This window comes from Triturus cristatus, chromosome 10 (genome assembly GCF_964204655.1).
Source record: "Triturus cristatus chromosome 10, aTriCri1.1, whole genome shotgun sequence".
Classification (NCBI taxonomy): domain Eukaryota; kingdom Metazoa; phylum Chordata; class Amphibia; order Caudata; family Salamandridae; genus Triturus; species Triturus cristatus.
Genome location: NC_140593.1, coordinates 536,731,644 through 536,747,406, shown reverse-complemented (window position 1 = coordinate 536,747,406; position 15,763 = coordinate 536,731,644). Strand labels below are relative to the sequence as shown.

General features: G+C 43.0%; 1 protein-coding gene across 9 annotated transcripts in view; it reads right to left on the bottom strand.

Moving 5' to 3' along the window:
- Positions 1-4,128: 4,128 nt before the first annotated feature.
- Positions 4,129-15,763, bottom strand: part of KMT2C (lysine methyltransferase 2C) — a 1,736,691-nt gene continuing 1,725,056 nt past the window's right edge. For all 9 annotated transcript variants that reach the window (XM_085632007.1, XM_085632012.1, XM_085632004.1 and 6 more), the window contains one exon: positions 4,129-6,049. In XM_085632007.1, the coding sequence (XP_085488133.1) occupies positions 5,957-6,049 (93 nt within the window). In that variant the 3' untranslated portion in view covers positions 4,129-5,956. The remainder of the gene's footprint in view (positions 6,050-15,763) is intronic.

Genomic DNA, 15,763 nt, shown 5'->3' with positions numbered 1-15,763 from the left:
TAGTTGTTTCCCCAAAGTGGGCCGGAGTAGTAGTTTATAACTTTATAAAACATTTCCAAATGTTTGCAAAAGTTGACTGTTGAGCGTAGTCCATTGCAATGATTGATTGAGCTAATTAAAAAAAGCAGGGAATTATTGTTCCTTTGAAAATTCATAGCTTCGGAATCCTCTGATGAATTTTTGCCATTGAAGTGTCTATTTAACGATAAAAATACAGCCTTCTTTTCTAATTTGGTGTTGGATTTTTATTGAGTTCTTAACTGTTCTGGTACTTCTTAATGCTTTACACTTGTTTCTTTGATAACGCCTGACTGCTTAGAGCCACAGGTACCCAGGGTTGAACTAAGGTTTTTCAAACAAATCTGACTGGACACAGTGCAGGCAGTGAGTGAGTTTATTACACAGTGAGGTCTCAACACCACACCATATAATAAATAGTTTTCCTCATACTGCCAAAGACCCAACTGTAAAAATGTCTGTGGACACCTCATCAGTTCTTTTTGAGCCTGCATCTTGTGGGGATCAAACATCAACAGTGAGTATCTTGCCTCACTGCACTGCTTAAACCCCAAACTCCAGTACCAAGGAAGAACCAAAGTGCAGGTAGGAAAGCAAAGTTGTGCTTAATTTGTATCATAACTCTCTAAATATCCTTATATGCCCCAAAGTATGCTAGCACTGCCAGAGTCTGTGCTCTAACCATGACCCATCAACTCTGCCTCCCTATCTACAGTAGACTCCATCGGGTTAAGCAACTGATTTAAATATCTGTTCCATATCAGCATTCAAGTCCAGAGGAGGTTTTGTGTTGTAGGAGAGACTTACGAGGTACTGTTTATAGCATCCAAATCCTCTCCTTTAAATATTTGTAAACAGTGGGATTAAAATCAGATAAACCTATTACCTCATGCTGAACTTATAATGTACAACATGGCATAGTGATGTCCTTAGAAAACTAACGACATAGGCGTTGCCATTCACACAAACATATCTAGTATTTGGAAGTTAAACTCTTGATATTCCAGTCAATTTATAATAGAGACGATTTAATTAAACTGGGCTGGGGAGAAGTCTTTCTAAGGCTAGGTCCATACACTACACAATGACATCAAGGATAAAAGCCACAAGGTCCGTGCAAGTGTGCATGCATGCATGTATACGACAGCAACTGCAAACTGAAAAGCCTGCTGTAGCAATCTTCTACAATGAATACCGGTTGTGTAACAGCCCATGTTAAGAGGAGATAGTTTTGAGAAGATTGCTTACGTTGATTACATTTGCTTGAATTCCAGGTGGCAAAGTGGATGTTCCACAGCTGCACCATCTAGATTAAAACATTCATCCTTTCTTGTTCCCATATATAACTAATTAAGGTGATCAGGCTGGCAATGGTGAAGGTGAGAATCTCTGGTCGAGAGAAGAAATTGATTAAAATAGTAGATAAATGTTTAATCTGAAAGAGCATTGCAAAAGACGTAGAGTATTTAATTTCATCCATCATCAACAGACTGCCAGTTAAGATAGGTGGAAATCAGCAGTTTTGTTCAGATTATAACAGAACACAAGCATTTGCAATGCAATAGGTCTCACATTACGGCAAGTTTGAGCTATTGGCGTTGCAAATGATAATGCTGGTTAGATTTTCTTTTTTGTTAAAAATATCCCAGCAGTAGCATAAGTAAGGGTGCAGTACCTTATGTGGCTAATAGAGGTCCCTTTACAACACCACAGGAACACCTAGTAACAACCTGTGGCACCCTTTTCTTGCTTTGTGGATTTTATTACTTATGCTACTGCTGGGATATTTTTATAAAACATTTTTTTTATTATTTGCAACGTCTTCAAACTTTCCGTTTTACTAGACCTATTGGATTGCTAATGCTTGTTTTTTGTTTGATTGCAAATTAACCTTGGCAGTGCTGTGAGAAACTTGGTTTCCAAGAATGCGCTACACTGTGTTGCATAGGGCGCTGCAATGCATGAACAGCCTGAAAGGACAAAGGCTTCTTTAATCACAGCATGTACTGGAGAGTGATGCCAGGTTCTGCAATAGTTATCACCCGCTGGGACCAACAACATTCAGTCATGCATTGAAAGTCACGCACTCCCTCAACACCTGGCATGAACTGCAGCCAATGATTTTCAGCCCAGTAATATCCAACAAGTACTGTTATGCATACCCCATGCGCAGTGTAACACAGACACCAGATTATTTCATGAGTAGCCAAAGCACTTTGAACGGAAGACTCGAACTTGGTAATCATGTATTGGGTAAAATCCACAAAGGCGTTGCACTTTAGAACATATACAACAGTTAATGAGGTATGAAAATTGATGGGCGAGACACACAAGAACAGATATATTACATATTTTTAGTTTGAGCAAGTAGGGATTTGCTGAAGATGGGGGTGGGCATACGTGCAAAGGTGAACTGTTGAGTGTATATTTAATGCAAGAAAGAGGATCAGTCGCAGCAAGTGATACCAGTCCAGCATATTCAGAAGCAAGATGTACCTGATCCTGAATTGCCCAGCATGCATTATGCTATGGGATATTGGGTCCAATAATAGCCAGCATGTATTGTAGAGAGGGTACTAGTTCCGTCAATACCCTGCAGGCACTGTAACTCTGACACTGGTGGGAAAAATGTCCCCAGGAAAAAAAACTTATCTGGTGCGAGAGGCTTGGCTGAAAGACCATGTATGACAGCAGGGACATTTCCTTCTTAATGTATTCCTTGTTAGGATGGTGCAGAACGTCTACAAATTGGATTTTATTTGCTGAAGGGTGCAGCACCAGTATTTACTGATGTACGTAAATCGCCACAGGAGAGAGGACAAAGCTGACCAATGCAGGAACGAGAATCCCTATTTTATGGCCTGCTGAGAGGCTCCAGTTCCGGTGAGAGGGCAGTGGAGGAAAGGAGACTTTAATTAACATAGCGCCCATTTCATGACCATGGTGTCCCTGCAGCGGGGGACATATTTAAAAGTCTATAGCGTGACATCCATAAAGCGGGCACTGGGCTGAGTTAGTAAAACACGACAGGAGGGAGCAGCAAAGAGTTTGGCAAGCTGTGCATACCCGCAACTGTTATTACTGCTTAAAGCAAAGTAAATAAATTGTAAAAAAAAAAAAAAGTTGTGGGGCGAGCCGCAAATAAGAAAAAGGTGGGGGTGGACGCCACTCTAAAGCGCAGCATTAAAGAGGTGGTTCTGTGTCTGGCTGGATATAAAGGAAACGGCCGAACAGCATGTCGTGGCTGTTTCAGCAAGGCATTAATTAAGTAAATAGTTCTCCAGAACTGCTAATGAAAGGTACAGAGTAAGGACACATGTAAGAAGGGCTGTCCTTATGGGAGGTAACAACAGGAGAGAGGGAGGTTCTAAGGATGGACTACTAAGCCTATTGACTAAACAAAAGCCATCATTTACAAAGGACAGAAAGAGGAACAAATTGTAAAGGTGGGCAGAGCTTAACGCCCATATCCTAAATACAGCATGTCTCGAAGAGACAGCGCAAGCGTTGCCTAGGTAAAACCTAAAAAATAGGCAAATTGCATCATTTTGAAATTCATGTGCAATGTAGACCACTGTAGAATGAATTTGCATAATCAAATCTATACTTTAATAAGGTCTCAACTAATGTAACCTGACTAGTGTAAGGGATGAAAGGCAGGATAATCTCAAGAAAGTAGCATTATAAAAGGAAACCTCTACTCTGTATTCCCATGTCTTTTCTTGCTTAGATTCCTGCAATGAATAACCATCACTCTGGAGAAACGATTTGGAGCAGAGACTAATGTTTTCTCTTGCTTAAAGCAGGAGTTCTACAGAGTCACAGCTGAATCTCTTGGTTAATAATGCCTCTTGATGATAGTAGGTGGTGCCCTTGCAATGAAACCTGCTATAGTAAAGTATGTATTAAAATGAGGATTCTGGGTCTTTCTTATAGAAAATATGATTTATCCTTTAGATTGTTGATAGTACATCCAGTTACAGTATTTATTTGGAAGTCTTGGTGTCATTAAAAACAGTGAGTTGTAAATGAAGGGTGGAATAATACACTATTTTCATTTTTTTATTTCCCCCTTTTCTACGAACTACAAAATATAATTTGAACTAGCCGTTATAGATGTAAAATATTTTATTTGTAAATGCTGATCTTCTAAATCTGTTTCCACAAATTCCAAAACCCATAACACTCCGTATACTTCAAAAAAATTCATTTTTGCCGACATTAGATACTATTTTACAGGACAGAAAAAACTGTAGGACAAATACTGGTAGGATGTTGGAATTTTGTACATGAGAAGAAAAATATTCAAGAAACAATTTCATACAGCTATTCATCAAGAGAAAAATATATACAATTGATTTCTTCTGTAGGATAAAAAATACATCATGCCATATACATTACAAGATAAAGACTGTGACTGGCTAGAGCAACAGCTTACAGCCCATCTTTTTAGTGCACTGCACACAGAAAGAAAAGCTTCATTTTATAATTAGCCTGTGAAGTATCAGTACCGGAATTTTAAGTACAAAATAAAAAGCAGATCTGATTGAAAAGGCAGATTAATTTCTACAAGCAAACACTATTTTGTGTTTATTTTTCTTTAAAGAAATGTAAACAAAAACAATCCATACAAACGTCTCTCTTTTTCCAATTATATTTTCCAAAACCATTTTGCGGGAGTTCTGCAGCTGCAAGCATAGTTACATATTTATTTGTTTGTTTACCATTTTTTACATTTCTTACTCCACTTTCTAAACATGTTAGAAATAGGCTTTTGCTACATGAATCTCTTGTGCTGACATGATTTTGGTGATCGATTCCAGGCTATTTCTCATAAACAATAATCTGTCTCCATTTTGGAGGTTTCAGCAATTATTCACAGTTATTACAAATTATAAGCACAAAAAACCTGACTTTAGAAATAGGGATGCAACAATATGATACGAAAGAAAACACAAACAAAAAATAAACTGGTCTGCTTAATTAAAGTTCTATACATGTTATGATCAATAAATATATATGCCAACTGCTACAGTCATTTTCTAAAGGAAAATACTAACAAAACAAATCACAACTGGGATCTAAACAAAAACAAAACACCCTCTTTTAAAACTATATTTTGGTTACTACATAACTGTAATGGCATTTTAGCAATACACAAATTCATATTGTAACATCCCTATTGCAATTTTATGATTAGAACCAAACTGCTGCAGAGTCTGGTAGCATTTGGTCAATAACTATTTTATACCGTTTTCTCTCAAAATATTTACACGTATACAAAGTAACAGGTTTTGTTAATTCTGCGAGTAACAGCAGCAGCTTGGCTTTCTAACTTTTTCTTTAAAAAATAGCTTCATTCACTTATCCAATAATAAATACAAAAAGGTTTCTCTTATTTTACAGAAATCAAAAAAACTACAATAAACTGACTCATGGAATCAAGTATTTAAATGTTTTAGTGCAATTTATTTCCCTTAGCTCTATCCCTAAGGAAGTCATTTCAGTACATTCCTTGTTCAGTGGTGTCTACTTTTATTAATTGTTTATCTTTATTCAGAGGGCCTGCCCCTTTATCAAATAAGGCTGTGGCCAGCACTTTGGACGTCTTCCTATCGCTGGTGATTTCAGTCTTACATTCATATATGCTCAACTGCAGTCATGCCTTCGGTCTGGTCAAACTGCTTTTCTCTATGAGCACGAGGCAAGTGCTGGACAATCCTGCAACTGCGACTCCGCGGACCCCTTCACCTCTGGAAGTTTGCACAGTGTTCTACCCTCCTGCCTGGCTTCTGCTGGCACTTGTGATAACTTCGTCGAGTTTAGAACTTCCGGAAGCGATCCATCAAGGAAGATTATCCTTTTTAGCATAATCTTCATGTATGCTCAATCACTTTTCTCCAGGGACAAATAACCCTCCAGATAGAAAGGAATGCGTTCAGTTCATCCATTTTCTGCAGTTTACAGCTCCACAGTGGCATGGGATCTTGTGCTGGTCATCTTCAAAATCAAACTTGTAATCATAGCAAAGCTATAATAAAGAGGAAAAAAATGTATTTGTTATGTTTCCATTAATCTGCAGACACCTGTTCTTTATAGGACAACAACTATATTGCTGGGATAGAGATAAGGTGGTAGAGGCAGACAATATAACCGTACAAAAATATTATTTTATTTGTTTGAGCTATTTCTAATGCACCTGATGGGAAAGTGTCAATATTTTGGATAAAATGCATTAACCTCTTCAGTGCCCATGACGAGATAGTCTTGTCATGGAGCGCGGTTGCGCTATGCCCATGACGAGACTATCTCGTCATGAACCCCACCCACTAGTGCAACACCCGGCACAGGAGGGGGAAAGGGCGTGGCACTGAAGGGGTTAAGAGTAATTATGTTAGGTCTAGATAGAGTTTTATTTAAACACCTCCGGCCGCTAACAACCAATTCTACTGACCAACATTTGAATATCAAGGGATTAAGTTTTAGTTGTTTTTGGTATTTAATCAACTGACATATAATGATGTCACAGCTCCAGAATACAAGCTACCGCCATAAAGGACAAAAGGTACTTATTAAAGAAAATGTTTACATGTATTTCAGTTCCTTAATAATTAACTATAGTTTTAAGGTTCCAGGATAAACTTTAACCTTTCAACGAACCTCAAAGAACAATATTATGGAATATGATAGGGCCGGTCTTCTCAAATGTTAGCATTCAAAAACAACAAACAAGTTGCAAAACATACTTAACGATTACGAAGTCTTGAAGTTTACAAACCAAGAACACAGCTTAGAGAAGGTCTATCACAAAAGAAGCTGATGACACCTCGGGCTTTCACAGTGCTGCAGAATTAAGAATCTAGGGCCATATGTGCTAAGAACTGATTCACAAAAAGCAGTGGCAAACTGTACACCAACTTTTTGCAAATCAATTTTAATTTTGGTAACTAACCTATATACTAGTAGGTTTGTTCACAAAATTCTCAATCCGAGTCGCCATCAATCTGACCTACCTCATGAATATTAATAAGTTAGGTTGCAAATTACAACTCACTCGAATGGAGGTCATCACAGTGCTGGTGGCCTGCTGGTTCAGCAGACCACCATGTCTGCATTTAAATGAAGTAAACGGTGTGAAATACAGCCCTAAGTATGTTTACTTTTATTTTTTGTGAATAAAAAAAAAGGAAGATGCTACTTACCAGTATGCATCTGTTCTTGGCATGTAGAGCTGCAGATCTACACACTTGTGCATAGATCGCCATCTGGTGCTGGGCCCGGATGTTTGCAGTTGTTTTTCCTCTTGGAAAGTCTTTGGAAGTCACGAGGTCGGTGACTCCTCCTTTAGATCGTATTGCGCTTGTGCTTCAGCTCCATCCTCAGATTGTTTTTCGCCAGCAGGGAAATGATGGAGGGTAGTAATAAACAGTGAAGATGCCCATGTGTGTATCTAAATAAGATAAACTGGAACAGATAAAGGTAGGGTGAGCGTGTGTAGATCTGCAGCTCTACATGCCAAGAACAGATGCATACTGGTAAGTAGCATATTCCGTTAGAGGCATATGAGCTGCAGATTACACACTTGTGCATAGATTATATAGCAGTACCCACCCTTAGCGGCGACCACCAGTATCTGTTGCAGTGGTTTGAAATAAAGTTTTGAGTACAGCCTGGCCCACACTAGCCTGTTGCTTAGTTTGCACATCTACACAATAGTGTTTAGTGAAAGTGTGCGGGGTTGAACATGTAGCTGCTTTGCAGATATCATCTAATGGGATGTTTCCTAGAAAAGCCATTGAAGCCCCTATTTTACGTATAGAATGGGCTTTAGGGGGGAACGGATAGCGTTCGTTTTGCTTTGTGGTAGCAAATCTGAATGCATTTGACAATCCACCTAGCTATCCCCTACTTGGAGATGGGGTTGCCCTTGTATGGTGGAGAGAAAGAGACCAACAGTTGTTTGGTCTTACGGAAAGGTTGTGTTCTCTCGATGTAGTAGAGTAAGGCTCGTTTGACATCTAGTGTGTGGAGAGCTCTTTCTGCAACAGTTTGTGGTTGTGAGAAGAATACTGGTAGTTCTACAGATTGGTTTAGGTGAAAAGGAGAAATGACTTTAGGGAGGAATTTTGGGTTGGTACGGAGAACAACTTTGTTATGGTGCATTTGTAGGAAAGGTTCTTGAATGGTAAATGCTTGTATCTCACTGACCCTTCTGAGGGAAGTGATGGCTACGAGAAAAAAGGTTTTCCAGGTTAAAAATTGGAGTTCACATTTGTGCAATGGTTCGAAGGGAGGCCCCATTAGTCTGGTGAGAACGATATTTAAGTTCCACACAGGTGAGGGTGGCACTCTGGAGGGAATTATTCTTTTAAGGCCTTCCATGAAGGCTTTAATGGCAGGTACTCTAAAAAGTGATAGATGTTGCCTGTTTTGTAGGTAAGCTGCTATAGCTGCGAGGTGCAGGCGAATGGACGTATAGGTTAGATTACACCTTTGTAGGTGGAGTAAGTAGCCTATGATGTGTTGAATGGAGACGTCTAGGGGATTGATGTTGTTGTTATGACACTAGACAACAAAACGTTTCCACTTAGCGGCGTAGCACGCTCTAGTGGTGGGTCGCCTAGCTTCCTTGATGACGTTCATACAATCAGGGGGAAGATTTAGATAACCAAATTCTAGGACTTCAGGAGCCAGATCGCAAGGTTGGGTTGAGCTGGGTCCAGGTGTCTGATCTCTCCATGGTTCTGGGTTAAGAGGTGTGGAGAGAGGCGTAATTTTTGGTGCGGTACTACAGATAGTTCCAGCAGTGTGATGTACCACAGTTGTCTGGCCCAAGTTGGAGCTACTAGGATTAGTGTGAGGGAGTGTTGCTGTAGTTTGCGCACCACTAGTGGAATGAGTGGGAGAGGCGGAAAAGCGTACGCAAATCTGCCTGACCAGTTCATCCATATCGCATTTCCTTTGGACAATGGGTGTGGATATCTGGCGGCGAAGCTTGGGCATTTGGTGTTTTCGTGGGTGGCGAAGAGGTCTATCTGTGGATGCCCCCACATCTGAAAGTACGGGTTTAGAACTTGTGGGTGGAGTTCCCACTCGTGGATTTGTTGTGTTTGTCTGCTGAGCAGATCTGCCATAGTGTTTTGGACTCCTGGGACATGTTGAGCTAGGAGAAAGATTTTCTGGGGCATGGCCCATCTCCATATGCTCTGTGCTAGCTGAGAGAGCTGTGGAGAGTGTGTGCCGCCTTGTTTTTGAATATAGTACATGGCTGTCATGTTGTCTGTGCGGATTAGGACTGCCTTGCCTATAATCTGTGTTTGAAAAGATTTTAGGGCTAAGAAGATTGCTAGTAACTCCAGATGGTTGATGTTGAGTAACTTTTGTTGAGGTGTCCATGTGCCCTGCACGGTGAGATGTAATAGATGAGCTCCCCAGCCGGAGAGCGATGCGTCTGTGGTTAGTACTATCTGGGGAACCGGGTCCAGGAATGGTCGATCTGTGGAAAGGTTTGTGGTGTTCCACCACTGCAGAGAGCGATGGGTGCGACCGTCTACCAACACCAGATCTGTTAATTGACCCTGGGCCTGGTTCCATTGGCGCGCTAAGCACTCTTGGAGAGGACGCATCTGGAGTCTTGCGTGAGGTACTATGAAGATGCAAGAGGCCATCATCCCTATTAGTTGCAAACACTCGAGCTGGAATTGAGTGTTGTGCTATGAATTTTGCACGTAGAGCCTGAATGCTTGTAATCCTGGCAGGATTGGGGTAGGCTAGCGCTTTTGAGGTGTCTATGGTGGCACCGAGGTATTGTTTTATGTGGGATGGTTGTAGATGGGACTTTGCGTGGTTTACTGTGAAGCCCAGTTGGTGAAGTAGCTGGATAGTGGCATGCGTGTGTTGTACACACTGGCTGTATGAACTGGCTTTTATTAGCCAGTCGTCTAGGTATGGGAAGACATGGATGTGTTGTCTCCTGAGGTGTGCTGCCACTACTGCTAGGCACTTGGTGAATACATGTGGTGCTGTTGTGACTCCGAACGGGAGTGTTGAATTGGTAGTGTTGGCCGTCCACTACGAATCTGAGGAACTTCCTGTGAGCGTTGTGCACTGGAATGTGGAAATAAGCGTCTTTTAGGTCTAAAGTGGTCAGGAAGTCGTTTTGGGAAGCAGTGGAAGTACCCGCTGAAGCGTTACCATGTGAAAATGGTCTGAGTGTATGTATTTGTTTAGGGGCCTGAGGTCTAGGATGGGCCGCAGCGTCTCGTCCCTTTTTGGTATGAGAAAATATAGGGAGTAGACCCCCATATTTCGTTGGTTGGTAGGAACGTGTTCTATCGCCCTTTTCTGTAGGAGGGAGATTACCTCCTGCTTTAGTAGTGTTAGATGTTCTTGTGACATTGGGCGTTGTCTGGGTGGAATGTTTGGGGGGGTAGATATTAGTTCTAGGCAGTAGCTTGACCGAATTATTTGTGTTACCCATTTGTCTGAGGTGATGGTGTCCCAGACAGGGAGGAAATTTTGGAGTCTGCCCCCGACCGGAGTGGGATGGGGTGGGGGGAGTGGAGGGAAGTCATTGGGTAGGTGCGGTGGCAGAGCGGGCGGGTTTTGTTTTGCCTCTGCCTTTGTTATTGTTGCCCCTGTAGCCGCCTCTTTGGTAGCCCCTTGTAAAGGTGGACTGGGTAGGGGCCTTATATGAAGTGGAAGCGGTGTCAGAGGAGTAGCCTCTGGATGTGATCCGAAAGGAAGAGCGGCGAAAGGAGCGCCTGGGAGGGTGTGATTGTAAAGCTCCCATGGATTTTGCCGTGTCCGTGTCTTTTTTCATCTTTTCTAGGGCCTCATCCACTTTTGGGTCAAACAGATGTTCTTGGTCAAAAGGATGGTTGAGGATGGAGGCCTGTACCTCCGGTTTAAAACCTGAGATCCTTAGCCAGGCATGGCGACGGAGGAGGACACTAGTGTTGATGGCCCTGGAGGCTGTGTCTGCTGCATCTAGGGCACAACGTATGGAGGTATTAGTAATGGTTTTGCCCTCCTGAATTAGCTCGTTGGCCCTAGGTTTGTATTTATCAGGGAGATGTTGCATTATGGCTTCTAATTCGTCATAATGGGCCCTGTCATACCTGGCTAGTAGCGCTTGTGTATTAGCGATACGCCATATGTTGGCAGCTTGAGATGCAGTACGCTTGCCTGATGCGTCCAAGAGTTTAGACTCTTTGTCAGGTGGTGGTGCTTCGCCTGACGCTTGGGAGTTGGCCCTTTTACGTGCTGTGGACACTACCAGAGAATCTAGTGGTGCTGGCCCTCTGATGTAGGAGGGATCTGTAGGGGCGGATTTATGTTTCTTTTCAATGTGCGGGTTAATGACCCTGGCTCTGACTGGGTCTTTAAAGACCTCTGGCGCATGTTTTATAACTCCCTTGAGCATAGGCAATATGGAGATAGTCCTATGTGTGGTGTAAAACTTATCGAGGAGGAAATCCTCCTCCACGGGGTCGGTATGGCGATCTACCCCTTGATAGTGTGCCGCCCTTTGTAGTAGATGGTTGAACCCCAGAGAGTCTTCTGGTGGGGAAGGTCTGGAAGGATAGAGATCATCCTGTGAGGCGTTAGGGATGTCGGGGATATTATAATCGTCCCATGGGTCTGGGGAGCCTGTGGGAGTGGGGTCCCCTGTAGGTAAATCTTGGGGCACGTCTCCTATGTCATCATATGGATCCCCCTGATCATCATCATCCGGAGAGGGTATTGGGGAATGATGAGGTGGGGGCGGAGACGGTGGAGGAGGGGGAAGGTGGAGGAGGCGGTGGAGGTGGGGAAGGTATTCTGAAAGGAGAGGTAGCAGAGTCCTTCCTCTTTGGAGGTGGAGGCGGAGCAGGTTTATCCAGCTGTCTCTTTTTGATGGAGAGCATCAAATGTCCGGTTTTAGGATCCTTGGTTAGTGTTTTTTGTAATGGATCCGGTGTAAAAAGTTCTGGTGATGTTGGTTGGTCCATCGGCGCCGAAGGCGTCGGGGCCGTTGGTTTTTTGGCTTTATCCACACTGGTTCGTTATTTGGAACTATGCTTGGAAAAGTCTGATTGTTTGGTCGGCGCTGAGGTGGATTTCGGCTTTGAAGTATCGGTGCCGGTGGCCTTGTGTGTTTTTGTCGGTGCCTTAGATGGTGTCGGCACCGAGGAGCTGGAGCTTGACACCGAGTGTTTCGGTGCGGGGCTCGGTGTCGAGGTGGAGGCCATTTTCTTTTTCGGTGTCGAAGAGTGTTTATCGGCACCGACGGTGGGCTGGCTCGAGCCCGAGCCGCCGAAAGCATAATCGGCTTCTTTACCGGGCCCGAAGGTGCGATGTGGGAAGCAATGTCTTTGGTCTTGCTTAGGCCCGGAGGGGAAGGCGTGACCGAAGCCTTTTTCGGTGCCGGCGAGGGTGTGGGGTGTGTGTGTGTGAGGGGGGGGGGGTTTGGAGGTGAGGGGGGGGGGGTAGAATAGTACTCACGACCCTCTGTGCCAGAGTGATGTCCTCCACGTCTGCTTCGGAGGCGCTGACGAGTCCCTCGTCGGTGTGGTGTTCATCTGGAGCGTCGACGCCTTCCCCGAAGATGTCGTCCGGAATCGTCGTCGACGAGTGTGCCATGGTTCTTCTAGCCCTTCGGTCTCGGATGGTTTTCTTGGACTGGAAGGACTTACACGCCGGACAATCTCGAGCCTCGTGTTCAGGGGAGAGGCAGAGATTGCATACTTCGTGGAGATCGGTGTGGGGGAACTTGGACCCACATCGAGGGCACTTATTGAAGGGAGTCCTTTCCATTAGCCAGGACTGGAGCTTGGGTAGGCCTGAAGGCCGTCGTCGACGACCAGAATCGAAGGTTTTTGCCGATGAGAGGCGCGTCGAGTGGGGAGATCGCGATCGAAAACAATACCGCGAGTTGGGGTGAGGATTGCGCGTCACTCGTCGAACTGGAAGCTGTTCGGAACCGGAGCGCGAAGATCACATCCGAGCCCGATGGTGGAAAAAAACAATCTGAGGATGGAGCCGAAGCCCATGCGCAATACGATCTAAAGGAGGAGTCACCAACCAACTTTCTAAGAGGAAAAACAACTGCAAACATCCGGGCCCAACACCAGATGACGATCTATGCACAAGTGTGTAATCTGCAGCTCATATGCCTCGAACAGCTTGTTTCAGCATTTGCAGTAGTCTAGTGGACTACTCACCAGCAAACTTTATTTTAAACATTCACTAAGGGGAAGGGGTCTCAGAGGGACCCTTTATCCCCTTGGTTGAGGTGTTTGTAACTTAAATGGTCTGCAACTAGGACACCCCTTCACAATTGAGATCCAAACCCATTTTGCGATTCGGTAAGCCTTTATTGAATCGCAAAATGGGTTTAGTGAATATCAACAAGCCATTTTACATACGCAACCCTTCTTATTTTGTGAATCGCAGGGTTTACAACTGCAAAATAAACACTTGCAAGTGCTATGCAGGGATATGAGTTGGTGAGGGTCTCTTCAGGGAAGGTGGGGAAAGAACCGAAAAATTCTTAATACAGCTTTTGAAAGCATCTATAGAATACAAGTTGAGATTAGTTGTAGTGCAGTCAAGATCCTGGAACAGGCGAGTGTAACTGGAAAGAGTAGTTGTCATGGGATACCTGCAGAGTGATTATATTTCTCTGATGACACTAAGAACTTCTGATACACACTTAAAAGTGGGGATATGGGAGTGCGTAAAGCACCTTTTCAAAGGTAAGCTGGTAATGGTTCTGTATTTCCTAACAAAAGCGTCACTTGTCTAAATAGCATAAAAAGTTACAACTAGCGGCACCACTTGTGTGGTATAGCTGTCTGTTGTAAGTGATAGAAAAGAAGAGTATTTTGTCTCTTAAGAGAGAGCAACCAGATTTGTAGACTTAAAACCCATGGTCAGCTTGTAGTCAGGTCACATAGGTGGACTGCCTACCTGGGACAGGTTTGTGTTGGCTGAGGTGGAACAGCTTCCAGACAGGAGGCCGTATCCCAGGGCCTAACATAGGATTCATTGTATTAGAGTATAGGCAACTCGTAGCCATTACATGCAGGGAAGGTTTGGACAGCAATATTTTCCACTGCCTCAAAACTTTTGGAAATCTGAACTACTGCAAAGCAAGTTGGCTTTTGAAGCACACAAATTTGAGGTATTGTCTTCCCCAAAGTTATCTGGGGGAAAAGTAAAACCAATGATTTATTTTAAAGGGAGAGTCCTCGGGAGTGAGTCTACATCCTGGACTTGGAAAGGGATTTACTCAGGGCCCGCAACTACTTATTGTGTTTGACAATGTACACCTTTGCTTCAGAGTCCAAGATCACCTTCAGGCACATGAGAGTGCACTTGCCATACAACTGAGTCAAACGCCAGAGACACCTCGTGAGAGTATGTAATCACCATCTGTTTCCTACAGTTATGCCATGGTTTGAAACCTGAAGTTTCAGGAGAGGATATCGTTCCCAAACACAATGGATTTTCTTGTTTTAGGAGTTGTCAGAAGGCCAATTAAATTGGGAGCAGTGCTCCAGATTAGCATTGGAAGGCGTGGAAAGAAAGGAACTGAAGTCAGTGCCCAAGTGTGGTGGTTACATGTGGCTACACTCTGTCATTTACGGAGTGGTACGGAGTTAGCGTGGAAGTGTATGGTGCCCCCTAACGGTGTGCAGAATACTGCTGAAAAGTTTTGGGATCCAGTGTAATGCCTGGAGAATAATTTAAAGGCAAGGAATCTGCAGTTAGAAGCATCCATCAGAAACACTGTTTTAAAAGTTACACCGATAAATTGCAGTGTTAAGTAAAGGAATCCACAATCCAAGATGATTTGAAGAATTTATTCATGTAATAGGCATCGACGGAGCACACCACCTTCAGTCCTTCTCCCTGGCTCACCGCAGATAAGAATGCTGGCTGTCAGGATGAACGACTGAAGCGTGGAACATATATTTAAAAGCAAACATAGTAAACAGTGGAAAACATTCCTCGTGTATAGGCATGAGGTATACAGCTAACTTAAAGGTACACAACTAACTAAAGGGAACACAACACATCTTCCCGCTTAACAAATATACAAAAGAATACAATACAATAAGGTTACAAGTAATCATAAAATAAAATAAAATTTAAAAAACAATTCAATTAGATTGGTCATCACAAATATAATTTTCAAACAGTCGAACATATATTTAAAAGCAAACATAATAAACAGTGGAAAACATTCCTCATGCATAGGCACGAGGTAAACGGCTAACTTAAAGGTACACAACTAACTAAAGGGAACACAACATGCAGGTTCAAACTTTCTATCCTAAAGAGAACCTTTGGGATATTGGTGGTAAATGGTATACATGGAAGTACACCGCTATTGTCTCAGTAAAGAAAATTGGGCACTTCAATATGGTGTCGCAGGTGCTTTCTCCCAGCACCTTTGGCCTGTAAAATTATTGACACCTGGCTTTCAAGCAAATTGTTGAGATTCGTGTTCAATAACTTTTTTTTACAGAATTGGTAAATTATAGACATTAAAGTACATTGGGCCAGTGACAGCTGAGAAAAAAGACACCCTTTTAACACAACTTTACATCCAAATTAAGGTCTCATTAAGTTGCACAGCTAACGAAGTTTGCATGAGCTTCATATGAACTTTAATGATTCAATGTCAGGACCCGGAGGCAAGGATTAGGCTTTTCTTTCTTCTATTTATTCACTAGCAGCCTTAGTAAACAACCAT